At 61.4% G+C, this 25,604-nt stretch overlaps 1 protein-coding gene across 1 annotated transcript; it reads right to left on the reverse strand.

Annotated features, from left to right (window-relative positions):
- Window positions 1-762: 762 nt before the first annotated feature.
- On the reverse strand, window positions 763-23,615 carry LOC125155526 (sodium/potassium-transporting ATPase subunit alpha-2). Its single transcript, XM_047840947.1, has 23 exons — window positions 23,491-23,615; window positions 19,148-19,252; window positions 18,915-18,974; window positions 16,755-16,958; window positions 16,171-16,284; window positions 15,774-15,908; window positions 14,781-14,898; window positions 12,991-13,259; window positions 12,040-12,238; window positions 11,803-11,912; window positions 11,527-11,661; window positions 10,733-10,922; window positions 10,427-10,602; window positions 6,942-7,078; window positions 6,272-6,422; window positions 5,830-5,998; window positions 5,442-5,596; window positions 5,069-5,192; window positions 4,737-4,882; window positions 4,426-4,556; window positions 2,201-2,302; window positions 2,001-2,092; window positions 763-850 (listed from the first exon to the last, which is right to left on the reverse strand). The coding sequence occupies exons 1-23, from the start codon at window positions 23,500-23,502 to the stop codon at window positions 822-824; spliced, it is 3,063 nt and encodes a 1,020-aa protein (XP_047696903.1). The 5' UTR covers window positions 23,503-23,615; the 3' UTR covers window positions 763-821.
- Window positions 23,616-25,604: the final 1,989 nt, after the last annotated feature.

The raw sequence follows: 25,604 nt of genomic DNA on the forward strand, positions 1-25,604 counted from the left end.
CCCAGACGACACAAGCCGGGGGTCGGTGGGGACTGCCTGGTGCACGGGCGTGGGATCCCAGGGGAGCTTCCGGATCGAGCTGGCCTGCCTTTGCTGCTACTCTGGCGACATGTGAGCTGGCAGGAAGCTTTAAAAGGGCAGGACGCAGGGCTGGAGATGCCACACATCAGCTGTCCTTTCCTTGGCTCTCTCTTCCCCGGTATCTGTCCGTCCGCCTCCCACCCCCCTGCCCAGCTCTCCCCTAGAGGTTCCTAACCAGCCTTGCCTGGGGGGATGGGTGACTTCTGCAGTCAGCTTCCCTTTCCGGCCCCACACCTGGCACTCACCAGGAGGAACCGCGTCTCATCCCCAGCGGGGGCAGGGGGCAGCGTCTGGCAGGAAGCAAAGGACGGGTGGAAGGGACGGTGGGGTAAGGCCGGGGAGATGAAGGGACATTGGTGATCTGAGACGGTCCCCTCCTCCTGGTTCAGACAGGTCCCTGCCTTTGGGTGTTGAGCTGTTGTAATGGCAGGGGGGTGTGCAGGGACGGAACAGGGAGGGCTGGGGTAGCCGTTAACTCCTCGGAAAAAGCGGACCACAGAGCGGAGCATGTGGATCGGGATCTGGGAAGGACCCTGACGTGTGGGGTCTAACCCGGTTGTTTGTAGTTAGGTCTGCAAGGCAATCACCCCGAGCTTAGTTACCCATTCCCCCGAACTTAGCCTGCTGAGTGGCCTCATTCTCCCTCCCGGACCCTCCCCCCACACCCCCCCCCAGTCTTTTTGCACCACCACCCCCAGCCCCCTCCAGGCGCCCTTGACCCTGGTCCTTCTTCAGGCGGCTCAGTAGTACGTCTCCTTCTCCACCCAGCCTGTGGGAGAGATGGGGGGGGGGCACGGTGTGAGTTCACGGGGGTGGGGGGCAGAGATCTGTCTCCACGGGCTCGGGCGCTTACGGCCACGTGCAGCTCAGGCCTGGTGCAGGGGCCCAGGGAAGTCTTCAACGTTTATTTATTTTTGGGACAGAGAGAGACAGAGCATGAACGGGGGAGGGGCAGAGAGAGAGGGAGACACAGAATCGGAAACAGGCTCCAGGCTCTGAGCCATCAGCCCAGAGCCCGACGCGGGGCTTGAACTCCCGGACCGCGAGATCGTGACCTGGCTGAAGTCGGACGCTTAACCGACTGCGCCACCCAGGCGCCCCGGGCCCAGGGAAGTCTTGAGGAGGGTGGAAAGGGAGGGGAAGAAATCAGGGAGCTGGGGCCCTGGGGTTAGGGAAGCTTGTATTTAGCACGGTTCAGGGTGGGCACAGAGTGGGTTGGGGGTGAAGATTCAGGGGCCATGGGGGTAACAAATGAGTTTCGAAAGGGACAAGCGCCCATTGTGGCCGTGCAGAGATGTGGCCGTGGGGCTGGCCGCTCATGGTTTTTCAGAAGTCGGAAATTTGGATTTTGCGGGAAAGCCTCCACATTTCAGTCATTGGACCAATTAAAAAACACACCCACCCAGCAAAGGGCAGACCAGCCCAAACGATATCCGTGGGTCATATTTGGCTTGTGGGCCATCCATTTTCAATTTCCAGTAAGTGGTCAAAAATGCTTGTTGGGAAAAAAAAAACAAAACAAAAAACTTGGTCGATGCCCAGGAATCAGGAGGCCGGGTTCTAGAGCCAGGTCCTTGCTTTATGACCCCAGACAAGTAAATTCACCTCAGCACCTCTCCATTTCGGTAAAGTGTGGAAGCGGGACGAGGTGACCTGGAGGGGCCCCCCCAACTCTTTGTTCTCTGGTCACTGTGGAAGGAATAGCCTGAGGGCCACCTGTGTGTCAGGTGGGCCCAGGCCTGGCAGTAATGGGGTTCAGCAGGCTCAGGCTCCTAGGACCAGGGGCCCCAGGATCTGGGGGACATGAGGAGAAGGAGCAAGGATCCGCAGTAGGAATGCTTTGGGCGTGGAGCCCGGGGCGGGGTGGCCAGCAGTGGGGTGCAGCGGCGGGGCGCAGGGGTGAGGGTCGGGGGGCTTACCGCCGGGATACCGCCGCAGGATGAGCTTTCGGACCTCATCGTAGATGAATATGAGGAGGCTGTAGGGGAAGGCACAGAACCACCAAGTGACCCTGCAGGAAAAAAAGAAACGGGAGAGTGTCAGGGGCATCCCAGGGCGGTCGCAGAAAGTAGGGTTTGGGGACCAGAACCTCGCGGGGCCCTTCTGACGACACACTCACTTGAGTGGGTACATGCGGAGGGCCACACCCATGCCCGGGCAGTAGGACAGGAAGGCCGCCAGCGCTGTCTCCTCCAGGAGCCCAAAAATCAGAATCTTGTTCCTGGAAAGACAAAGAAAGGAGGCGGTGTTGGAAGGCGGGGTGACGTGGGGGGAGATCCAGGGAGACCCTTGGTGGTGGAAGGGGCAGGGGCCTGCCCGGGACCCATCACAGACATCGCCCTACACCCTCCGTCTTCAAACACCCCCTTCTCAGGCTGCACAAAACCAAAGTAGATGTTCTTTACGTTTTCTGCCTTCGGATTTCACCTCCGACTGTTGCCCATAACACATATATTCATCCATTAAATGAACGTTTCCAGTGTGGGGGTTGATGCGCTCTATGTTGGAGATGCTGTGGTCAACACAAGCTTCCTTCTGCCCTCCCGCAGCGTATGGTCTTGTCACGGGTCCCGGCCTGCGGTCTGCGTCAGTGCGTCTGCCTAGCGAGGGGCTTTGGAAGCCCTTTGCCTCAGGGTTTGTGTACGTCTTTCACACTCTCGGGGCCTCCCCGGCCCCGGTAGTTGCTGCTCGTCGAGATCCCATAAAGAGGAGAACGTTTGTAAAGCACTTAGCAGAGAGGAAGGCGTCCACTCACTGGAAAGGAAATGCTAGAAATGTGCCCACGGTCTGGGAACCGAAAAGCAGGATAGAGCGAGGTTCTGAGAACAGTTTCTGGAGTCAGTCAGCAGAGTCTAGTCCCAGCTCTCCCACTTACTAGCTTTCGGCTGTAAGCGAGGTTCTGGAACCTCTCTGAGCCTCATGTTCCTTCCCTGAGACATGGAGATACTACCCGTATATCGTAGGCTTGCTGGGGACAGGATAGCTCTGGAACGTTCGCAGGGTGCGGTTGCATTACTGGTCAGCCTGTTAAAACCTCACGCACCACATGTCTTTTTGGGCCAGGGCTGGTACTTCCCAAGCTTTCCACTCACTAAAGGATCCTTCCCATTCTTTCTTGACCACATTCTAATGGATTGTCGTCTCTCAGGCTACATTTGTTAATAAGTAATGAATACCATTTCCCCATTTAACATTGGAAATGTACACGCTTTCCAAACAGAGCCTCGTGTTAGCGTGGGATCACGGATGGCCCTTCACACCCATGGTTCTGCCTAAAAGTGAAACTTCAGGAAGCCTAACAGCCCTCTCGTAGGTGGGTGGTCTCCATAAGGCTTTGGAGTCTTGCAGCCAGCACCACTGAGGACCCCAGGACCCCGGACCCCAGGTGGGGCGGCTGTTGGCCAGTGGCTGTTGGTATCATCAGTCGCCCTTCTCTTTTCCATTTGTCTCTCGGAGGGCTGGAGGCAGCTGGGCTGTGTGTTCCCACCTTCCCGTGTCACCTGTGTGCAGCACAGCATGTGATCCCCACAGCGGGACCCCATGTCTTCGATTTTCTGCTCCCGGTCTCCCCTTACAGCACCATCCAGCTGGTGGACCCTCCTTCCATCGTGTGACCTTGACTTAGCCAATGGACTTTCCACCTTCCTCTCCCCGGGATCTCAAGCCTATTAACTTCACCAGGGTTTTGGCATCTCGCTCTTCCCCCCCCCCCCCCCCCGCTAAGAAATTAGCTCAAAACTCACTTGGGGAATCGCATCCGCTCTTTGCAGAAGAGAATGGCAGTGATGCCTCCAGAACGAACCACCGTCCATGCCACAGTCACAGAGTAATTACTGAGTACCGAGCAGGTGCCAGAGGGACAGGCAAGCCACCCAGGGCAGTAGCCAAGAGCTTGGGCATTCGAAGCAGACCCGGGTGAACGCTTACCACCTGGGTGACCTCAGGCACATCACGGAACCTTTTTGGGTTCTCTGGTCCATAAAATGGAAATAGCACCTATCTCATTGAGCTATCATGAGGTTAGACAATGTGTTTGAGTCACAGCACGACAACGGGCACGTGATAACTCACACTCTAAGAAGGCAGCGAACCTGACTCCGAGCAGCTCCCAGCCCCCATGAGGATAACACAACTCCACAGGGCGGGTGCCATAAACTGGGGCTACCTGGGCGTGGGGGGGGGAGCACAGGGCACCCGCGTTTAGGGCTGGGCAGAGGGTGGGATGGGTGTCACTGGAGTGTGAGACGAAGGAGGGAAGGAGGGAGGAGGCACACGGGAGGAGGGAGGAAGAGAGCAGACTCTGCCAGGGGAGGGGTGGGGTGTGGGGGGCCCGGGGGCGCTCACTTCATGCCCTGCTGGAAGACCGAGTTACGGCGGGTCTTGCAGATGATGAGGTCGGCCCACTGCACGACCACGATGCTGGCAAAGAAGGCCGTGTGGCAGGTGAACTCCACCACCTTCCGCTGCTCGTAGGTCTGGGAGGGGGGCGGGCAGATGGGGTGGCATGAGAGGCGAGGGCAGGTGTTTGTGGCACTTGCTCAGCCCCGGCACCAGGCGCCCTTCGCCCCCAGCCTCCGTGGGCCACGAGGACCACTCCTGCCGGCACTGAGCCCGCCCTCCCCGGCCCGGGTGTCCCCGCTCACGGGCCCACTCACCCACTCCTGTCCGTAGCTGTCCTCTAGGTCGTTCATGGACCGGTCGTCCCAGTCCAGGCGGATTCCCAGCAGCCGTGATGGCAGGAAACCATTTTCCGCCAGGATGACAAAGTAGGTGAAGAAGCCACCCAGTGCCTGGATCATCCCTGTGGGGAGTGGGCAAAGACAGGCCCTGGGTCAGAGGAGGAAGCAGAGTGAGGCCAGAGAGGGATGTCCCCGACCCCTGGCGGGGGGGCTGGCCCCCGGCCTGGGATTTCGCGGGGCCTCCTGCCCCGACAGCTGGGCAGAGACTTGTCTCGGGGTCCCCCCGGGGCCCCAGGGCCCCTCCGCACCGATCTGTCCGTAGGCCATGCTGATGAGCCTCTCATTCACCAGCTTGTCCGTCTGAGGGTTCCTGGGCTGCCGCTTCATGATGTCACTCTCAGCCGCCTCGTAGGCCAGGGAGATGGCCGGGACCTGTGTGAGGGGCGTGCGGGGTGGGGGGGGAGGAGGGCAGCGGAAGGGAGGCGACAGGTGCACAGGACCGTCAGTGAGGAAGAACCTCTGATGCAGTTCGGCACACGTTATTAAGACGCTGTTACGGTCCAGGTCTCGGACTTCTGTTCCCTCGACCGTCACAGCCTGGCCACGTGCCCCGGCTGCCCTCCTCCACCCGCCTGCGCCCGTGAGCGCCTCGCCGTACCCCGCTCCGACCCCCGGCCTCACCATGTCTGTGCCCAGGTCGATGCAGAGGATGGTCACGGTGCCCAGAGGCAGGGGGATGTTGGCGATGATGAAGAGCAGGAAGGGGGTGATCTCGGGGATGTTGCTGGTCAGGGTGTACGCGATGGATTTCTTCAGGTTGTCAAAGATGAGGCGGCCTGTGGGAGGTGGTGAGGGCGTCAGGGAGACGGGAGGGCCCCCTCCCCGGCCCAGGCGCTCGAAGCATGGTGGCCCGTGTTCCCCAGAGAAGGGGAATGTGTGTTGGAGGGGAGCCGAGGCGGCATGCGGGTGCCTGGGGCCCTGCGTCGGCTCTGCGTTGGGGTCCAGAGGCCTGGGAAGCCAGCGCCGGCTTAGCGTCCCCGACGCCACCCCAGCCCGCGTGGCCCCTCACCCTCCTCCACGCCCGTGACGATGGAGGCGAAGTTGTCGTCCAGCAGGATCATGTCGGCGGCCTGCTTCGACACGTCGGAGCCCGAGATGCCCATGGCGATGCCGATGTCAGCCTTCTTCAGCGCGGGGGAGTCGTTCACGCCGTCCCCCGTCACCGCCACGATGGCCCCCTGGGCGAAGCACAGAGGGACTGAACTCACCACTGTGACCCATCGGGACCCGTCCCAAAGCTCACTCTGCTCCCATCATCCCTTGTCTCTGAGGGTCCTCGTGCCCGGCCCTTCCCTGTCCGGCTCCTCCTGAGACGTTAGAACTCTCGGGGTGCCTCAACTGGCGGCCGTCTCAGGGCTCAAGACAGGGTGCTCTCGGGAGTCTCCTCCCGGCCCGAGGAGGTTTGGGGCTGGGCTGGGCGGGGCCCCCCGAGGCGCCCCCGTCGTCCTCACCTGCCTCTGACAGCCCTCCACGATGATGAGTTTCTGTTGCGGGGACGTCCGCGCGAACACGATCTCCGTGTGGTTCCTGAGGATCTCGTCCAGCTGCTCCGACGTCATGTCCTTCAGGTCCGAGCCGTGCACGACGCACGCCTTGGCTTCTCTGGACGGCGGGGGCGGAGGTGGCTGAGCCCCCTGCGTCCCCGCGCCCCTGCCAGCCGCCTGCCTCCACCCGCACCCCCATCACTGGGCCACAGGGCCCCTGCAGAGTCAGGCTCCCAGGGCCGTGGGCCTCCTCCCCCTGTCTCCATGGGTGGCCTCCTTGTCCCATCTCTCCCTTTGAGGAAGAGAGGTGGCATCCTCACCGAGCACAGTCGTTGCTAGGCAACGTGCTAGTTCTCTTACATGCCTCTCGCCCCCGTGGCCACCCTGCAGTGTAGACAGCACCCTAAATTTGTAGTTGAGGGAACGGGGGCTCAGGATGGCAGAGTGACACCTCCGGGGTTACACAGTCAGTCAGTGGCACAGCCTGGACACATTCAGGACCGAGCAGCCGTCACTGAGGTGTCCCAGGCAAGGCCTGCAAAGTCCCAGAGGAGCTATCCAAATGCCCCCGGGGACACTCGAGCGCTCTGTGGGACAGGCTGGGTTGATGGGGGACGGGCTCCTGGGAACACCTCACCTGGGGTTGACCTGGCTGACAGGAATGTTGAGCCGGGCGGCGATGTCCTCCACAGTCTCATTGCCCTCTGATATAATGCCCACACCTTTGGCAATGGCCTTGGCTGTGATCGGGTGGTCCCCAGTCACCATGATCACCTGGTAGGATGGAGAAAAGAGAGAAGAACAGCAGTGTTCGGACCCCCTCCCAACCCATTCCTTTCCCAAAGTCAGAAAAGGCCGGACCACCAGACGGTGGGATTCACAGATCCCAGCCCAAATGGCGCAACGGTGTGTGTGTGTATGTGTGTGTGTGTGTGTGTGTGCACGTGTTGGGTGGGTGACAAGTTGTACTTAAGGGATCAAAGATACTTCACCAGGGTGGAAGAAAGCCTCCACGAAGAGTAACAAATTAACGAGGGTCTCTTGGAAGAGGAGCCTCAGAGACCGTTTAGGAGTTGGGATTTCACGGGATACGAGGCCGTCCCGGCTGGAAGGACCCCTCATCTACTGGTGAAGGACAAAGGCTTAGAAGGGGCCGTGACTCGAGGTCCCTGGGAGCCGGGAGTAGGAGACGGTTTTCTTAGTGCCCACTCCGTGGCTGCAGGCCATCCAGCAGGGCAGAGGAGGGATGCAGGGGGCACAGCACCCCTTCCTGGCCCTCGTCTGCCTGTACATCTGCCTCTGACACCCCTTCTCCACGGGGAGGAAGGGGATTCTTGCAGAATGGACGGCACTGATCGGGAGGGTGGCTGGCATCCGAGAGGCCGGTGACGAGGATCTCGGTCACAAGCGTGAGCGGATTGGAGCCTGATGATCAAGCATTTGCACGTGCGGGTCTGTGGGCAGATGTCACAGACCCCGAGGAGGAAGCCCCTTCAAGGCCCCCTGCCTTCTCTTGCACCCCCACGAGCCCCTGCACCTGCCCCCTGAAGGTCACGTGGGCCTCCCAGTTGAAGACAACAGCATCTTTGCGGTCCTTATGCCGCGTGACTCCTCTGAGCATTCGGCACTGGCCACCACCCCCTCCTTGAGAGCTGCTTGTCTGCATGGACCCCATTATTCCCGGTTGCCCTCCCCGCTTCTTCCAGCTCTTTCCCGCCTCCTCAGGGTGGCCTCCAAGTGCAGCGGAAGAGGTGGCTGTGGAGGTGGATGGACACCGCCTGAGCTTGGACACCGGCCCCCCCCAGTGTCACACCTCGGACCCGTCTTTTCACCGCGTCTCGGCCCAAGGAGGGGACGAGCCCCACCCTCCAAAGTTGTCGTGAAGGGTAAATGGCGCCAGCTGGGCACTCAGCACACGTGAGCTGGGACGCCCCCCTCTTCCTTCCTTCACTCGCTCCTCTCTCTCTCTCTCTCCTTGCCTCAAGACTGGTGGCCCGGGTTCCATCCTTGTCCCCTTCCCTGACCCCGGTTCTCTTCCCGGCCAGAACGATGCAACGGACTAGCCGGCCTTCAGCTGCACCTGTGTGCTGGTGAGCCTTGCTCTCCGGGCCCGACCCTCTGTCCTGGGCTCTAACCCGAGGCCAGCTTCCCCTGGGATGTCTCTTCCCGGGGGGCCTCATGGACGCTTCCAACTGAAGGTCAAAAGGGAGCTCATCATGCACTCCCACCAGCACGCCAAGCCTGCCCTCTGTCCCCGTCTCGATACGGTCCTGTCTGTGCATTCTGTCCCTTTGTCCCTGCATCTTCCTCACTGACCACGTCCAGCTCGGTCACTATGTTCTCAAAGCATTTCTCTCATGTGACTCCTCGCCTCCAGCCCGTTGCCACCGCCCTGGTTCAGGGCCTCAGGCCTTGCCTGAACTATGGCAGCGGCCTCTCTCCCTGCCTCCTTGCCTCCCGTCCTCCTCCAGATCCAGACCCTCCGCACGGGTAGCCTCCTGAAAGCTGGATCAGCCGGGACGCCTGTGCTCTCTGGGGACTGCAGGATGAAGCCCAAGTCGGGCATTTAGGCAAAGTCCTTCCAAATGGCCTCGGCCCAACCTCCCGGTCTCCTGTGCCGCTCGCCTCCCCCGACACCTGCATCCCACGTGCAGGCTGATGCCATCAGGGCACGCACTGTCTCTGACCTTGACAGCCTTCCTCTCCCCGCCTCACAAGACACTCCAGCCTTCGAGGCCCAGATCAAATATCGTGCGCTCTGTACAAACATTGTCCAGTTCTCTGAAGCAGAATTAACTGCTCCCTGCTCGGAGTTCCCTGGAGGATCCGTCCCCAGGCCTCCGTGACGGCACCGATCGTGGCCAGAGGCAGCCTCACCAGCAGGAGCATGGCTTTCCAGACCGTGTACCATGCTTCACATACCTGATCCGGCCCTTACTGGCAGATTTATTTTGGGAAAGCGACTTACCCCCTCTGAGTCTCAGCTTGTTTTATTTTTAAATGGGGATAATGACGCCTCCCTCAGAGACAGAGCGGTTACGGGGTTGAGAAATCCTTTACGGACACACACACACACACACACGCTTCAGTGTGGTAGTTAGGAAAGGGAGGGCTGCCTTGGGTCAAACCCCGGCTCTACCACTTAGGAGCACGTTCCTTCGTGCCTCAGCTCCCCTCTTCTGTTCGAAAGGAAAAAAACGGTGCTTACGCATCAGGTTCTTGCGGAGATTAAATGAGATCATACGGGTTAAGCGCTGAGAATAGTGCCTGATTCACACGACCGGCGGTTTGCGTTATGCGAGTACCTGGCCCGTGGTAGGTGCTCACGACCCCAGCTCTCAGAGTGTTCTGTGACTAACCGTAGGGGCATTTATTTCCCCTGGGGGCCCGTGAGCGCCGGAGGCCAGGCACCACATCTCCTTCGTCTTAGAATGCCTGCGCCTGGCGGAGCGCCTGGCCCTCAGTGGACGGGCGGCTTGAACTGATTGGGCATTAGCTGAGACACCGGAAAAAGAAAAGCCAGCCGCGGCACCATGACTGGCGATGAGACGGGTTAAGGGGCTGGCGAGGAGGGTGTCTCGGAGACAGGAAAGCGGAAAGGGTTTCCGTCTGTTTGTTGAACTCGGGCACCTTGAACAGTGCCTGGTCCGCAGGGGGTACACGATAAATATTTGCAGAATGAAGAACGAACGAGGCACAGAGGAAGGAGTGGCCCCTGGGGAGCATTTGCAGCGGACGCGAGGGTCCAGGAGGGGTGTATTTGGGGGATGAGGACGAGAGCCAGTCGCTGGGGGCGTGGGGAGGGAGTGGGCGCCCACAAGAGCCTGCTAATCCCACCCCAGATGCTAGAGAGCATGGACATTAGTCGGGAAGTTGGACAGCCAGGTGTCCGAAGCACAAGTGCCAGATGGGCTCAAAATCAGAGCAGAATGAGAGAGGGGGGCGATGTGCATGGTTACCTTGACCAAGAGGGACCAGAGCGAGAGCTCCAGGCAGATGGACAGCTTCTCCTCTGGGTCCGTGGGAAGGCGGCCACCCGTGGCCTGGGTGTCCGCGAGGCAGCAGCCCCTGCAGGCCCTTGACCTTCGGCATTGGAGGACGGGGGAGGAAGGGAGGGCGTACCTTGATGCCCGCACTGCGACACTTGCCCACGGCGTCCGGCACGGCAGCCCGGGGAGGGTCGATCATGGACATGAGCCCCACGAAGCAGAGCTTCTCCGTGGGAAAGTTCAGCTCGTCTGTGTCAAATTTGAATCCTCGAGGGAACTTCCCAGAGGGCAGATTCAGCTGACAAAACCCTGAGGCGGGCAGGAGGGAAGAGTGAGTGCAACCAGGTGCCTGCCTGGTTGTCCCCAGAGCCCCCGCCCTGGGGAAACCACTGAGGCCCGGACAGCCTTCTGGGCCCCGCTCCCGGCTGTGGCCTCTCACCTAGCACGCGCTCCCCCAGCCCGCCCAGCTCCATGTAGGCGTTCTGAAAGGCGTCTTGCATTTCCTTGTCCAAAGGGATCTCCTTGCCCTGCACCAAGATGGTGGAACACCGGTCCAGGATGCGCTCCGGGGCTCCCTTCATCACCAGCACGTGGCTCTGGGGGCTGTCTTCCCGCTCGTGGATAGACAGCTGGAGGGAGGACAGGTGGTTACAGCGGGGGCCATACTCGTCCCTGGTCCTGGGACAGCAGAGGCTGCTAAGGACACCTCCCCTAATAAGATAACCCCTGATCCATCAACCATTGTCAACAGAGGGAGGGCCTCTGCGTGTGAAGGGGAGTTGGGGCCTCATCGTCTCAGCCCTGTAAACGGAGCGTCCTCTTCCCCCAGGACATTCATTCACCTAACAAATGTTTGCCCAGACCAGCTGAGACAGGCACTGTGCTGGCGTGGGGGGGCGGCACCTGCCGCCAGACTGGCCTCAGTGTGCTTAGGCGGGGAGTTCTTGGCATCGAACAGAAGCCTGCGGCCTGAGGGGTACCCTAAGGCAATTTCAGGGGTGCCGCTGGGCGGGTTGGGAGGCTGGGGCCAGAGCTGGGAGGGCAACGGGATGTAGTGAGGAGTGGAAGTTTGGAAGTCAGAGGGGGTCATTGCGACCAGACATGGGTCACCGCGGCTTTCCTGGAGGACGAGGCCGGGCGAAGGACGCGGCCGAGGCTCCCACCCTTCCTAGGTCTTGCGCGCCCCCCTCATTTCGGCCCCCTCCCCGCCCCCGTGCTGGTGCCCGACCGGACCTGGTACTTGTTGGTGGAATTGAAGGGGATCTCCGCCACCTTGGGGTTTCTATCCCTCATCTTCCTCACGGAGCCGCAGGACAGCTCGATGCACTTGAGCAGAGCTGACTCGGAGGCGTCGCCGGCTGTGTCCCGCTGCCGGAGGAGAATTCAGGGTCACCTGGGCCGAGGGAGGAGGGCACCCAAGCCCCCCCCCCCCCCCACCCCGAGGCTGTCGGAGGGTGTGAGCGGGGGAGCTGGGCATCAGCGAGGTGGGCAGGTGCGGAGGCGCCCCACCTTCGACACAGAGATGTTCTCCTGCCCGGCCTTGAAGACAGCGCGGTTGCAGAGGCCGGCAATCCGAGACAGGGCCGTCCACGTGGGGGATCGCTTGTCAAAAGTGGCCCCTGGGAGGCAGGGAGGGAGAAGCGGGCGCGCGGCTCAGGGCCCTCGTCTGCCCCCCTCCCCGCCTCGCGGCCACGCGGGCGCCCTGGGCGTCCTCCAGCCCCTCGCCCCCTCGGAGCGCCGGATCACCGGACTGATCTTCGGTGGTGTCGGCCTCATGGATCTGGTTGTCGAACCACATGTGGGCGACGGTCATGCGGTTCTGGGTGAGGGTCCCCGTCTTGTCCGAGCAGATGGTGGAGGTGGAGCCCAGCGTCTCCACCGCCTCCAGGTTCTTCACCAGGCAGTTCTTGCGCGCCATGCGCTTGGCGGTCAGGGTCAGACACACCTGGGAAAGGGAGGGGAGGAAGAGGGGCTGAGCCTGGAGTCGGGCATGTGGTGACCTCCTTCCGGACCAGGGATCCCGCTCCGCCAACACCAGGTGGGGTCTACACGCGGGTGGCGGATGGATTCGATTTCGGACGTGCCGGGCTGAGACCAAGGGGTGTGTTCGGGGAAGCGAGGCTGCGCAGCCGGAGTCCAGAGCGGGCCAGCGCAGAGCTGGGCGAAGGGGTGTGACAGCCGCTGGCACAGAATGGGGTGTGGCGCCTGGGGTGGGGGTGGAGAGCAGAGCTCGAGGCCTGAGAATCTGGGTCGGAGGAGCAGGAGGAGACCGCGCAGGGGACAGAGGAGAACCGGAATAGTGAGGCGTCGCGGTGCTCAGTGGAGGGGAGACTTCCAGGGGGTGGACAGCGGTACCCGCTTCCGCGGCAGAGTCAAGGAAGGGAGCTGAGGCAAGGGCGCCGGGCTTGCCAGTTAGTCACCGGTGACCTTTGGGGGAGGCTTTACGGCACGGTTGGCCGCAGCTAGCACGTCGGGGGTGAGCAGGTGGCTGCCCCGCGCCCCCGGGAGAGAGACGGCGAGCCGAGGCGCAGTCCCTCCCGAGATTTTTCAGGCTCCAACTCTGAGCCATCCGTTAAACGGGAATCTGATAAGTGACTTTGGGGGCTGGAGGCGAAAGCATCGCTGAGAAACGGTAAGCCTCTTGAGGAAAAGGGTGGCGAGACCCTCCCCGGGTGGCGCTCGGCCTGACCCACTCACGGTGACAGTGGCCAGCAGCCCCTCGGGCACATTGGCCACGATGATGCCGATGAGGAAGATGACCGCCTCCAGCCAGCTGTAGCCCAGGATGAGGGAGAGCACGAAGAAGGAGACCCCCAGGAACACGGCCACCCCCGTGATCAGCTGGATGAAGTGTTCGATCTCCATGGCGATGGGCGTCCGCCCGACCTCCAGGCCTGAGGCCAGCGTGGCTATGCGGCCCATCACTGTCCGGTCGCCTGTGGCAATCACGATGCCCCTGGCCGTGCCTGCAACATAGAGGGGAGCCCAGAAGTGGAAAAGGAAGGCCGGGCAGAGGTACGCCCGGGAGGCCGTACCCGCCGTGGGTGGCCGTCTTCCCCCCCGCGCAGACTACCCGTCCCAGCCCCCGCCAACCGCAACCCCTTTCCTCTTGTCCTTGGGCCCCGAGGGGAGACCTTGCGGGTAAACCCAGAATTAAAATGGAGGAGGAATGAAATAAATGAAATAAAAACAGCGCCGGTATTTCGGTAAAATCAGTCTCCGGCTTGTTCTGATCCGGAAGTATACGACGGGCACGGAGGAAAGCACCTGTTACGGGTTTTCCGTGTGGCCTTGAGACTTTCTGTCTCAACGTTGGGCCTGAGACCGCACAGAAGGAGCCAGGCGGTCACCGACCCTTAGGTAGACACGGGTAGACCCTTGGGTCTTCCTCTCGAGAGGAAGAGAGCGAGAGGGAGAGCGAGAGGGAGGGAGAGCGAGAGGGAGGGCGAGCGCTGCGAGGAAAGAGCACGTAGGTAGGGGCTGGCCAAGCGTGGGTTTGCACTCCCGTTTGACTTCCCGCCCAGGGATGGGTTGCCTTCCTAACAAAACGGGTCGGTGCTGTGTTGCACCTGACCGGGGCCTGGGACGTAGCAGGCCTTCGACAAATGTCAGCTCCCTTCATTCCTCGTCCTTTCTCCACAGCCCATTTCGGAGTAAGCAACGCGAGTATTTTAGTAGGCATTTTTACCAATTGCGGCAAATGTGGAGCACGTTTCAGAATCTCAGGACGTTAAAAAGGTAAGATATTTGATGTGTGGCGATTTGCATTATAGTTCCAATTTGCTAAAGGAGGGGAGTGGCTCGGAGAGACATAATACCCTGGGGAGAAGGGAGTGGAGGGGGAGGGGGCACGCGGCCACCTCCGGCCCGTCCCAGGCCCCAGGTCTGGCCAGGCCTCTGTCCCCAACAGCGCTTGCCGTTGGGCTCTCCCCGACGGGGCACGGCCGCAGAGGGCAGGGGTTTCCGGTAGGCTTGGGCTCCTGCCTTTACGTGGTGGCAGCTCGGGAAGCTCCCGTCGGCCCTGGTTCATGTCCAGAACCCAGAACAGAGATGGGGCGCACGGGGCAGACTGAGGGGGGTGCCCGGTGTTCAGCTGGCTCGAGCCTCCCCAGCCTGCGTGCTGGTCAGAGCAAGGGTGAGACAGGGAAGCAACTAGTCCCTGAATCAGGAGAAACGGAACCAATCAGTCCAACCGAAGACTTCTCAGAGTCGAGGCTGGTTTGGGGCATGGTGCGTGTCGTGAATCGTGTGCGTTGGTGTCTGTGCGTGTCCCGTGTGGAACGGTGTGTGTGGAAGGGACCGGTCTGGAACGGACTGCTTCTGCTCTTCAGGGCTCCCTGACCCCTCGGTCCCCTCCCTCTGCCTTAGGCAGGACTTTCGAGAACTAGGTAAGGCAGCAGCCCCCAGCCCTGCCTGGGGGTTCGGGATTCGGACCCTGCCTTCCGTGGGTGCTGGGCTGGGGCGCTCCCACGGGGCCGGCTTCTCACCTTCCACACAGTTGGTAGAGAAGAAACAGATATTACGAGTCTCCAGGGGGTTCTCGTGGGTGAACTCGGGGGAGCGGGTCTGGGGCTCCGACTCGCCTGTTAGAGATGAGTTATCCACCTGCAGAGGAAGCAGGTGTGTGGGCACGAGACGGGCTGACACATGTGTGCACACACAGCTGTCCCCGGACTCCGACCACGCTCAACCTCCGCGACACGACGGGCACATTACCCTGGCCCTCATCACGTGTTTACTCAGCTACTGTCCGTGCCCCGGTTCGGGATCCTGGCTCTCGCTTCTTACGTGCCCTTGGGCTGGTTACCTAACCAACAAAACCTCCTCTATTTACCCATCTGTAAAACGGGGCGTGTAACCAGAGTCTCTGTGTCACACAACTGCAGGGGGCGCCTCCTCGAACATCACAGGCTAAGAAAATGGAACCGCCTAGGGTCGTGCACGGTCGCCCTTGCGGCCACACGCCACGAGAACACTCGCCTGGCAGCTGTGGGGGGAGGGGCACCTGGGGGGGGGTTCTGCCGGTTGAGCGTCCGACTCCCGATTTCAGCTCAGGTCACGATCTCACCGTTCGTGAGTTCGAGCCCCGCATCGGGCTCTGTGCTGACTGGGCGGAGGCTGCTTGGGATTCTCTCTCTCTCTCCCTCTGTGTCTGCCCCTCCCCTGCTCATGCTCTCTCTCTCAAAATAAATAAATAAAACTGAAAAAAAACAGTAGCATAAGTGGATGTAAATAAAGCATCTGACACATAATAATGCCCGCGACATGATTGCATAAAGCGGATGTCAAAGAAACGCCTGGCACACGGCCGCGAGGAGACGATCCACAAACGCTCCGTGGGAGGCAGGGTTCGGCCGGGTGGCGCGGGGGCAGGTGGACACTGGGCCTGGGTCTCCCAAACCTGCAGCCTCTAACTGGGCGCCCCCACCCCAGCTCTGTAGGGCCTGCGCCTTCGGGCCGCCACCCGGCGGCTTCCTCACCTTGCAGCCGTGCGAAGAGATGATCCGGAGGTCCGCGGGCACGCGGTCTCCGCCCTTCACCTCCACCAGGTCTCCCACCACCACCTCCTCCGCGTTGATCTGCACCTTCTCTCCTTCCCGCACCACCAGGGCTTGCTGCGGAGGGGGGACCCAGGCGTCTCACGACGCGCCCGGCCCGCCAGCACCTTCCTCTGCGTGCTGGCCTCCCCCCTCTCCTCCCCCCTTCGAGGAGAAGGCGCTGCGCCCTTCGCAGTGAAACTAGGTCCTGGCGTGGAGAGCGGGAGGGTGTTTCCGCCCACGGCGCCGTCTCAGGGCGCAAGTTGCTGGGGGGGGGGGGGGGAGCTGGACGCTTCCAGAAAGCCCGTGGCCCGCCTTGGAGCCCCGTCCGGCTGTCTACCTGAGGCACCATGTTCTTGAAGGAATCCATGATCTTGGAGCTCTTGGCCTCCTGGTAGTAGGAGAAGCAGCCGGTGACGATGACCACGGCTGCCAGCACCACGCCCAGGTAGAGCTGGAAGGAGAGAGGTTTGAGGGCCTTGCCCCTCTCCCAGCCCGGGAAGGCCAGCTGCCCCTCAGGTGGGCATTCGGGGCCGCCTTTGTCCGTGCGTGACCGGGTGTGGGAATAGCAGAAGACCTTCTCCCCAACCTCCCCCTCTAGTCTCCTTCCTAAGAAACGGAAGGGGCGGGGAGGGCCGTAGGGGGTTCCCAGGACCAGGCCTCTCCACCTGACGCCCAGGGATGCAGACAAGCCCACGGAGGTGGGAAGGACAGGGAGGGGCTGTCTCATTCACGGATGTGTGTGCTTGTGTGTGCTTACAGATATATACAAAGAAGCCTCACCCCCTTTCAGCCTAAAGGGCAGAGGGGCCCGCGGGGCTGTGATGTGAGGGCCTTGTTCCCTGCCCCCCGCTTCTACTGGGATTCGGGCCTGAAGGACAGAGCCACGGGTGGTGGGCCCAGGGGTCGGGCGTGCAGGCTCACGTTGTCATTGGATGGTTCATCCTCCATGGCGGCCTGGATGCCGTAGGCCAGGAAGCAGAGAATGGCCCCGATCCACAGCAGGATGGAGAAGCCCCCAAAGAGCTGGCGACAGAACTTGACCCACTCAGGGGTGGTCGGGGGCGGGGTGAGGGCGTTGGGCCCATCCCGAGCCAGAATGTCCTGGGCCCGCTGGTTGGTGAGGCCCTGAGGGAGGCACGGACAGGCGTGTGAGCACCTCCTCACCGCTTCCCTCCACCTGCTCCCGGGCAGGGGAACAACGTCCGGGTGGAGAGAAAAATCCCACCCGGTCGGAAGGGGTGGGGGACCATCAGGAGAGGTCACACTGGGGAGGTGGCATTTGCAGAGAGCGCTGGAGGCCTCGAAGCCCAAGGAAGGTTCAGACTGTGGCCCCAACTCTGGGCGTCCTCGGGTTGAGACACTCGCTGGTGAGGGCCGTGGTACCTCCTCCTGAGGGAGCCTGGGTAAGGCTGCCTGGAGAGACCTCTGAACTGGCTCCTCCCACCGCCTGTCTTCCTTCAGATTCCCCTTTTCAGCCAGGAGAAACGGACGGTGTGCTGACCATCAGCGTCACAGGGCTGTGAACCATCTGTCGCTTCCCCCAGAGGCTCGCCCGGCCCTGCTCCGCGAGCGCCAGGCTGGTTCAGACGTCTCTCTCTGCACCCGGTGTCGCCCACACACGGTTCTAGAACCGCGCTCCACACGGGGCGTGGGAATTCTGCGTCACCTTCTTTCCTGCCGCCAGACTTTGAGCGGCTTGGGGACAGGGGCCACGTGGTGGTCTTTCTATCTGTGCACTCATCGGTCTCCTGAGTGTGAGTTGAATGCCTGCTACGTGCCGGGCTCTGTCGCCAGCTCTGGGGATCTAGAGCTGGACGTGACCCGTGAAGTCCCTGCCCCGTGGAGCTTATGACCTGGTGAGGCGATACACGATAAATAGTCGTCACTGCCAGATCCTTAAGAAAACTAAAGAGGGGTGTCTGGGTGGCTTGGTTGATTGAGCGTCTGACTTTGGCTCTGGTCACGATCTCACGGTTCGTGGGTTCGAGCCCCATGTGGGGCTTGGTGCTGACAGGTGGAGCCTGCCTGGAATTCTCTCTCTCCCTCTCTCTCTCTCTCTCTGCCCCTCCCCCGATCGTGTTCTCTCTGTCTCTCTCTCCCTCTCTCTCTCTCTCTCTCTCTCTGCCCCTCCCCCGATCGTGTTCTCTCTGTCTCTCTCTCCCTCTCTCTCTCTCTCTGCCCCTCCCCCGATCGTGTTCTCTCTGTCTCTCTCTCCCTCTCTCTCTCTCTCTCTCTCCCTCTCTCTCTCTCTCTCTCTGCCCCTCCCCCGATCGTGTTCTCTCTGTCTCTCTCTCCCTCTCTCTCTCTCTCTGCCCCTCCCCCGATCGTGTTCTCTCTGTCTCTCTCTCCCTCTCTCTCTCTCTCTGCCCCTCCCCCGATCGTGTTCTCTCTGTCTCTCTCTCCCTCTCTCTCTCTCTCTCTGCCCCTCCCCCGATCGTGTTCTCTCTGTCTCTCTCTCTGTCTCTCTCTCTCTGTCTCTTTCTCTCAAAAATAAACAAAAAAGAAGAAGAAAGGCAAAGGCGAAGAATTTTCAAAAGGGAAGTCAGGGAGGGCCTCCGGGAGGAGGTACGCACCCACTAGAGTTTTGACTGACGCTTTGTTTTTCAAAATGGTGGCCTTGGTAATCTGACTGTGCCGCTTGCTATTTCTGTGATGGTGGGAAGCTCGTCCCCCTCCACGAGAGCCCTTGCTGTCACACACAGGTCTACAGCACCTAACCCCTAGGTCTTGTGAGGATCAGGGAAGTGGATGTTAGGCGTCGCGTGCACCGTGGGGCGCACACGTTACCGTGAGGGCAGTGAGGGGTTAGCATTTCACGGAGGTCACTTCCCCTGAGACACGTGTCATCGGAGCTGCCTGGGGCGGACGACGAGCCCCGCCTGGAGGGTGCCCCCGGGGGCCTGGCTTCCGGGTTCCCAGGAGAAGGGCAGGGAATCCGGGTTCTAGCTCTGGCTCGGGCCCCAGTAGTCACTGGACTCTGGGCCTCAGTTTCCTCGTGGGTGCAGAGGACAGGATTCCATCTCTGAGGCCCCTCCAACCCACGGGCGGCCTGGCGCCCTCACTCCCAGCCCCGCCGCTCACCTTGGAGAGGTCCACTTGGTATTTGCGGCCCAGCTCATCCAAGGACAGCTTGTGGTCGTCCTGAGGAGGGAAGTCGAGTTACTCGGGGGCAGGAGGCTGAGCATCGTGTCTAGAACGCATGTGAGCGCCGAGGGGCTCGGGGCTGAAGCGGGGGGCACGGGAGGGGCGGCAATGCCTTCTGCAGGTGCGCTGGGACCCCTTTTCCACAGCCCTCGGGGGGCCGCGGCCCTCACCATGGCCACCTCCTTCTTCAACTCATCCAGCTCCTTCTCTTTCTGCTTCTTCTTGCCGCCTCCATTCTCCGCCGTGGTGGCCGCGGGCGAGTACTCACGACCGGCCTGGGGGGGGGGGCGGGGGGAGAACCCAGAGAGTCAAGGAGGCCAGAGGCTAGAGCCTCTATTCCCACCGGGCTGGGGGCAGGGGGCCCAAAGGCAGTGATGATCCCGGGGGAGGAAAGGGTGGAGGGCGGAGGGGACCCTGGGCGCTCTGTTTGCAAACCAGGGGCGGGCTCACGGGCTCTATATGGGGATTTCAGGGAAGGCCGAGGGGCTCAGAACTCAGGACCTCGCTCTCAGCTGCTTACTATTGGGCTTTGGCTAAGGTTCTGTTTGTTGAGCGAAGCCCGCAGCCGGATACTAAACAAAACAGAAACTTTAAAAAGCTACGATTCTGTGCTATTGAGAATTCTGGAAAGCAGTGGCCAGGGCTGGGGTCGGGGCAGGGAAGGGTCTGCAGGAGATGGGGAGCATAGGGTCAGGGGGTGGGGCTGGAAATGTTAGGAGCAGGGCTGACGCGCCCGCTGAGAGGAGCCAACGGTTGGAGGGTCAGCGTGAGCCCTGGGAACGGGGACACGAAGTGTGCCGGGGACCCTCTCCACCCGGCTGGGCGGCAGCCTGCCCGCTGCAGAGCAAGAGTGCGCCCCAAGGCCAGCAACGTGAGGCCCCAAGGCACAACCGGGTATGAAGGAACTGGGCCCCATTGTCCAAAATACAGGAAATCGTCTCTGAGATTACATCTAAAACTAAACGTGTGTAACCCTCGGGTCCCGGGATTCTTGGGTCCCCCCCCGCCCCGCCCTCGTGAAATCACACGAACATTTTTAACTGGAGCCTCATGAGCCTGTGTCCCCCTTCCTCTGCATGGTCTGTGGTGTTCTCACCACCGCCAGGCTTCCGGGGTTTCACAGGGGCTTCTGGGGAAGAGCTGGGCGATTCTCCTTCGGGGGCGGGGTGGGGGGGGGGCTGGCTGGGATGATGGGGGAGGGGCTGGGGGGCCCTGACACTGCCTTCTCACTCCCTCCCCTCCCCTGCCCCCACACCCCTCAGGGCCACATGTCCTTGTCCTAGAGGGAGGCTTGACTTCTGTCCCCTGCCTCCTTCTCCACTGGCCCCTGAGGCCGTGCGAGGCTTTCAGAAGTGAGCTTGTCTACACTATGGTGTAATTCATTTGTTCGGAAAGACTGGACCCCTGGATGGCATCTAGAGCCAACATACTTGTCCTGTTTTGCAGGATAGTGTGCATTTGTAAAAGGCAGCCTTTTCTTTTAAAAGGCAGTTTTAGACTCACAGCGAAATTGAGCAGAACGTACACAGAGTTCTCCCATCCCCCCCCGCCCCCACATGCTATTGTCCTCACTGTCAACATCCCCCCCCCCCACCAGAGTGGCTCATTTGTTGCAATCGTGAACCTGCGCTGGCACGTCATTATCACCCGGGGTCCACCGTGCACATCAGGGCTCCCCTGCGGTGTCTGCTCCACGGGTCCTGGACAAACGTGTAAAGGCTTGTATCTACTACGGCCTCACACAGAGCAGTTTCACTGCTGGGATCCTGCATTCCCCCCCCCCCCCCCCCCCATTGAAGAGTCAGGAGCCATCTGGGGAATGTGACAGCTGCCCTCATCACAGGCGTTCATGAATCCAACACCTGGAGGCGTAGCAGAGGGCCCGGTGAAATCAGGAGAAGGGCAGCGAGCTCAGGGCGAGGTGGACGCCCTTGTCCACCTTGCATTCGTTTGTCTCCGTGAATCAAGCACACTTTGGGCTTCCTGAAGGCCGATCGTCTTGGGGAGACTGAAGCAGCCCACAGGAGAGGGGAAGGGCTCGCGGAAGGTTCTCCGTCTCCCGGCCCAGAAGACCAAAGAGGGCTCATTTAACTGAATGGACTGAAGTCCTTTGGGTTCACCGGCTCCGCTTGGTGGAACAGAACCGGGGAATGGACGAAAGGCAGCAAAGGGAGCAGAGACAAGAGATGAGGCCAGACCATCTTCAAGGTGACCCTCCAGAGCTTCAGGGGTAGGAACAGGGCCTGGGCAGAGGCAGAGTGGCGGTGGGGGTGGGGCTGGGGCAGAAAAGCAGAGCCCAGAGAATTTCTGTACGTTCAGACGTGAAATGGCATCTGTGAAGTTAAAGTGCCCATGCACCTGAGGGCGTGTCGCATGGTGGTCGGGCTGGGCAGTTCCACGCAGCACCCCTTCCCCTCGGTTCCCACCCACGGCAGGCACAGAGCTTGGGACACACTGCCCCTTCCCCCACCCGTCCTGGCAAGGATCTCCAGCCCTGCAGCCAGGAGCCTGCAGAGATTTGGGGCCAGCGGGCTGCCCAGGCAAGAAAGAAAGAGAGGAAGCGAGGACCCCCCCTCTCCGCTGCCCCCCCCCCAATGACAAGTCCCCCTCTCTGGGTCTTGAATGCTGAAGGAGAACAGAGAGTTCTTTCTGAGAGAGCCAGAGGCTGGGACAGAGTGGGGGCAGCTGGAAATCAGCCACGCTCCCCCCACCGCAGCCTCGTGGTGCAGCTGGAGCGGGCTGGGCTCCCTCCCTCCGTCCCTTCCCCCAGCTCCCACGCTGCCCTTCACGGCCACAGGGCGCAGGGCGAGGGTTAGGCCTCGCTCTGTAGTGGCGCTACAGGGGGGGAAGAGACGGGAGGCACAAGGAATCGTAGCAGGGGTGCGGTAAGGGGGGGGGCTTTCCCTTCCCACGGGGTCTCCTGGCGGGTTGAACTCTGAGCTCCAGCCCTAAGACTCCCGATTTCGCCCAATCTCTCCCTCCGAGCAGAACCAGATCTGCTCCCCAACTTGTGCACAATTGCTGGGGTGGAGGGCGGGGGGCTCCAGGGGTGCTGGGGGGAGAGGCACAGACCCTCGGCAGCTGGGGTCCCCTGAAGAAGTCAAGGTCAAATTGCTTCCCAAGCAGGACCTCGTGTTCTAAGGTAGAGCTGGGGAGAGGGCCACCTGCCCTGGTTCTCTCCACGTGGGGTGGGGGGATGAGGGAGCATGGCGGGTAGCTTCCCCTCTCCCCAGTGCAGCTGAGGGGCCTCAGATCGGGTATCTTTCCCTGGGCGTGACTTCCTGCTCGGTGACCCCCACAGCTCACAGGCAGCACCTCGCAGACCCTCCCTCATCCACACAACGTGACATCGACGCTCACACATGCTTGCAGGCCTGTTTGCAAGTTGGCCTGTTGAGACGGAAACCCAGGTGCTCGCCCATGAGTATCTGCATCCGCTCTGGCCTGTGGAGAACACGTGTGCCACAGGCACACGTACACACACCCGCACACACGCGCGCACACGCTGGTTCTATTTATAGCTCCTACCCCAGCTCGGGAACCCTGGCGTCCAAGCCCGGAGTTTTCCCAGCTGCTAAGCTCAGTGCAATAACATGTCCTTGCCTGACCCCTCCCTGGGCCCAGAAGCTCCCCCACTTCTCCCCACAGGCACCCCCTTTCCTCAGCACCCTCCTCTGTTTCTCCCCAGACCCCTTCTCTCCAGCCAGGATTCCACAAAAGGAAAGCAGCCAGGCACAGTGTGTAAAGGGATTGGGTGACTTCTCTCCATATGGAAATTGCATTTCCAAGAATTCAGGGCCCCGTCCCTACCCCCCCCCCCACCCCATTCCACGGTTGTTAATCTTCCCCCTTGGCATTCCCAGGGCTGCAGAATGTCACGGGCAGGGGTGGGCTGAGGGGGTACAGGCAGCTCTGGGAAAGTGCTCAAAGCCCAGGGCATCGGGAGGGGTGCTGGGCCGGGGCTGGGGCCCGCATCGCTGTTCTGCCCCATGGCCCTCCCAGCTGCTGGCAATTCAGGGACCCTGGAGCTGGTGTCGGGGCCGCTTGGTGACTCGGGAGCCAGCCCTCCTGGCCTCTCCAACCTCAGACTGGACCCCCATCCTCTCAGCCTGGGACTCCCAGAGGCATGGATGTTTTGGGGGGGTAGCAGAGGCAGGCAGCATTAACGGTGCCAAGTTCGGTTGGGCCGGGGGGCCAGGAGGGTCTGGCTAGAAGGTGGGGAGGCTCAGAGATAGAGATGGGGGTAGGGTGGAGGGCTGCGGGGCTAATCTGGGGGGCGCAGTGAAGAGGAGTTCACTTGGGCACCCGAGTGCCGTGGACCCGTGGACCTGTGGACACATTGGCAGCTGGGAGACTGTCAGTCCGAGTTCACGCTGCCCCAGAGCTGGGCTTCTCTCTGCTCCTCCCCTCACACCCCTCCTCACCCCATCCCTTCTTTCCCTCTAGCCTCCCTTACCCCCCACAGAGCCCTCCTTCTCCCTACAGAGTGACCCCTCTCTTTGGGAACACTTACCCCGCGGCCCATCTTGGGGCAGAGTGGCTGGGGGGACTAGACAGGAGAGGTCACCAAGAGGATCCCAAGCTCACACCTCTGGTCTGGGACGGCCAGAGACCCCGGCAAACAGACAGAGCAGGCAGTCAGCCACAGGGTAGCTTTAAATAGGTCCCTCTCCCCCTCTCCCCCTCCTTCCCCTCCTCGGGAAAGAAACGTTTGTTGAAACAGGATCCCTGAGGACTCCTCCCCTCCCGCCCCTTAAGCAACAGGCGGGTGGACCAGGGACGGTCCATCTGTCCTGCTGTGTGCCCCCCCTCGGCTCCCCCCATCTCCCCCTGGCCTGTGGCAGCCTCCACTGAGAGAGGCGAGAGGCAAGGCTGGGGCTGGAAGTGTGCCCCTTGGGGACAGGCCGGGGGGGGGGGGGTGGGGAACAGTCTCTGCAGCATCCCAGGATGCCGGAGACCCTGTGGTTCCATCCTTTCTCTTGTTTTCCTGAGGGGGAAACTGAGGCCCAAAGACACAGACAATTCGAGTGCATAAAACAGAACCAGAACCCGGGGCTCTGGAGTCTGCACCCAACCTCCCAGAGAAAGAAGCAGAGAGACTGTTCCCTCTACTGGAGAGGTTGCAGAGGCACGGACATCGGAAAAAGCAGTCAGCCATGGAACCCAGGGCACCCGGGGGGACCCTCGAGGGGAAAGGCAATCCCCAAGCCCTCCAGGTGAAACCTGTCCAGAGTTTAAGAATCATGACTCCAGGGGCCAGGGAAGCGACTGGAGAAAGGACAGGGACGCAGAGGGGACAGCCCTGGAGCCAGCCGCGCAGACGTCCATGCTAATAGTTCTGGGTGGTGTTGACCCCTTGCTACCGAAGGGACGCACGACTCCCTCACTCTCGGTTGAGAAGCCCTAGGCTGGATCTATGCTTGGGGTTGGCAGGTGGGTCAAAAGAGAGGAAAATTCTGAGCTTCTCAGAGGCATCTGGAGGTCACCACAGTAACACGTGCCAGACCCGAGAACCAGGAAGGAGGTGGCTCTTTCCTTCTTCCAGGGATGGAGGGAGGACAGGTGGGCAGCACACAGGACAGGCCTCCGCAGGGAAGCAGGGGAGGAAGCTGGGAGAAGTCCCTGGGGGTGGGGAGGGGGCCTGGCCTGGCCGGAAGGGGTGTCTGTAACTTATACCAGAGAGGAGCTGGGACCAGACCAGCTGGTCTGGGGGTGTGGCCTCACATTTTAATCGAAGAGCCAAAGCATGGGGGGCAAAGGGAGCGAGGGGCAGATAGAGAAGAAACGATCCTGGCCCTGCCATCCGGGAGCAGAGGATGGGATTCTCCTGGAGTGTCCCCATTTCTCTGGGCACAGACAGGGAGTGGAGGGAAGCCAGCAGGGGGAGGGAGAGCAGGTCTGGGAGCCCTGAGCCCAGACAAGCCGGGAGGGAAGGAGGGAGAGGATGGGGCCTCGGCTCCAGAGGCCTGATGTGCCCGCTCGCTGGGCTGGGTCCTCTCTGGCCCCAGAGGGAACTGCCTCCGGAGGGATTACAGACCTCTGTGCCAGCAACTCCACTCTCAGGGCTCAGGGCTCATGCCTGAATTCCCCAAATAACTGGCCCCCTCCGGGCCCGCACTTGGGATTTTCCATCTCAGGGATCCGGAAGGTCACATCCCGCTTCCGCTGTCCTTCTCCTCTTGGGTTACAGCTGGAAGGATGAGTAGGATGGGGACAGACACCTTCCGTCCTCGGGCCCCTCGGCGGACCTTGAAGTTGAGCCTGGGGGAGAACAGGCATTGGAGGGAACAGGAAGCGAAAAGCAGGTCCCAGTTCATGGGGAGAGAGGGAGGCAGCTGCAGACACAGCAAGAGGGTGGGTGGTTGGACATGAGGAGGGACGGCCCTGGGCAGAAGTCCCTGAAGGGTGGCCCACAGGTGGCGGGGTCGCTGGGCAGCGGGGCAGCCGAAGGGCCGTCTTGGCCTGGGCTGCGGGGAGACGAGGGGACCCCCCCTGGGGCTCACGGGGCTCCTGTTCCTCAGTTGCTGGCTCCGAATCCCTTCTCTCTGCCCCGCGCTCCCAGGACGCAAGGTGAGGTAGGAGAGAAAACCGGCCCGAGCCTGCAGACACGTAGGCCTCAGTCTCACT

Source organism: Prionailurus viverrinus, chromosome F1, assembly GCF_022837055.1.
Source record: "Prionailurus viverrinus isolate Anna chromosome F1, UM_Priviv_1.0, whole genome shotgun sequence".
Taxonomy (NCBI): Eukaryota; Metazoa; Chordata; class Mammalia; order Carnivora; family Felidae; genus Prionailurus; species Prionailurus viverrinus.

Bases quoted from the DNA above. Each gene is read 5' to 3' on its own strand.
- LOC125155526 (XM_047840947.1), bottom strand. The intron at 16,285-16,754 runs GTGAGCCTGCAC...CTCTCCTTCCAG, and splicing joins ATGAACCATCCAATGACAAC to CTCTACCTGGGCGTGGTGCT. The intron at 12,239-12,990 runs GTGAGTGGGTCA...TCCCTTTCCCAG, and splicing joins GGCTGCTGGCCACTGTCACC to GTGTGTCTGACCCTGACCGC.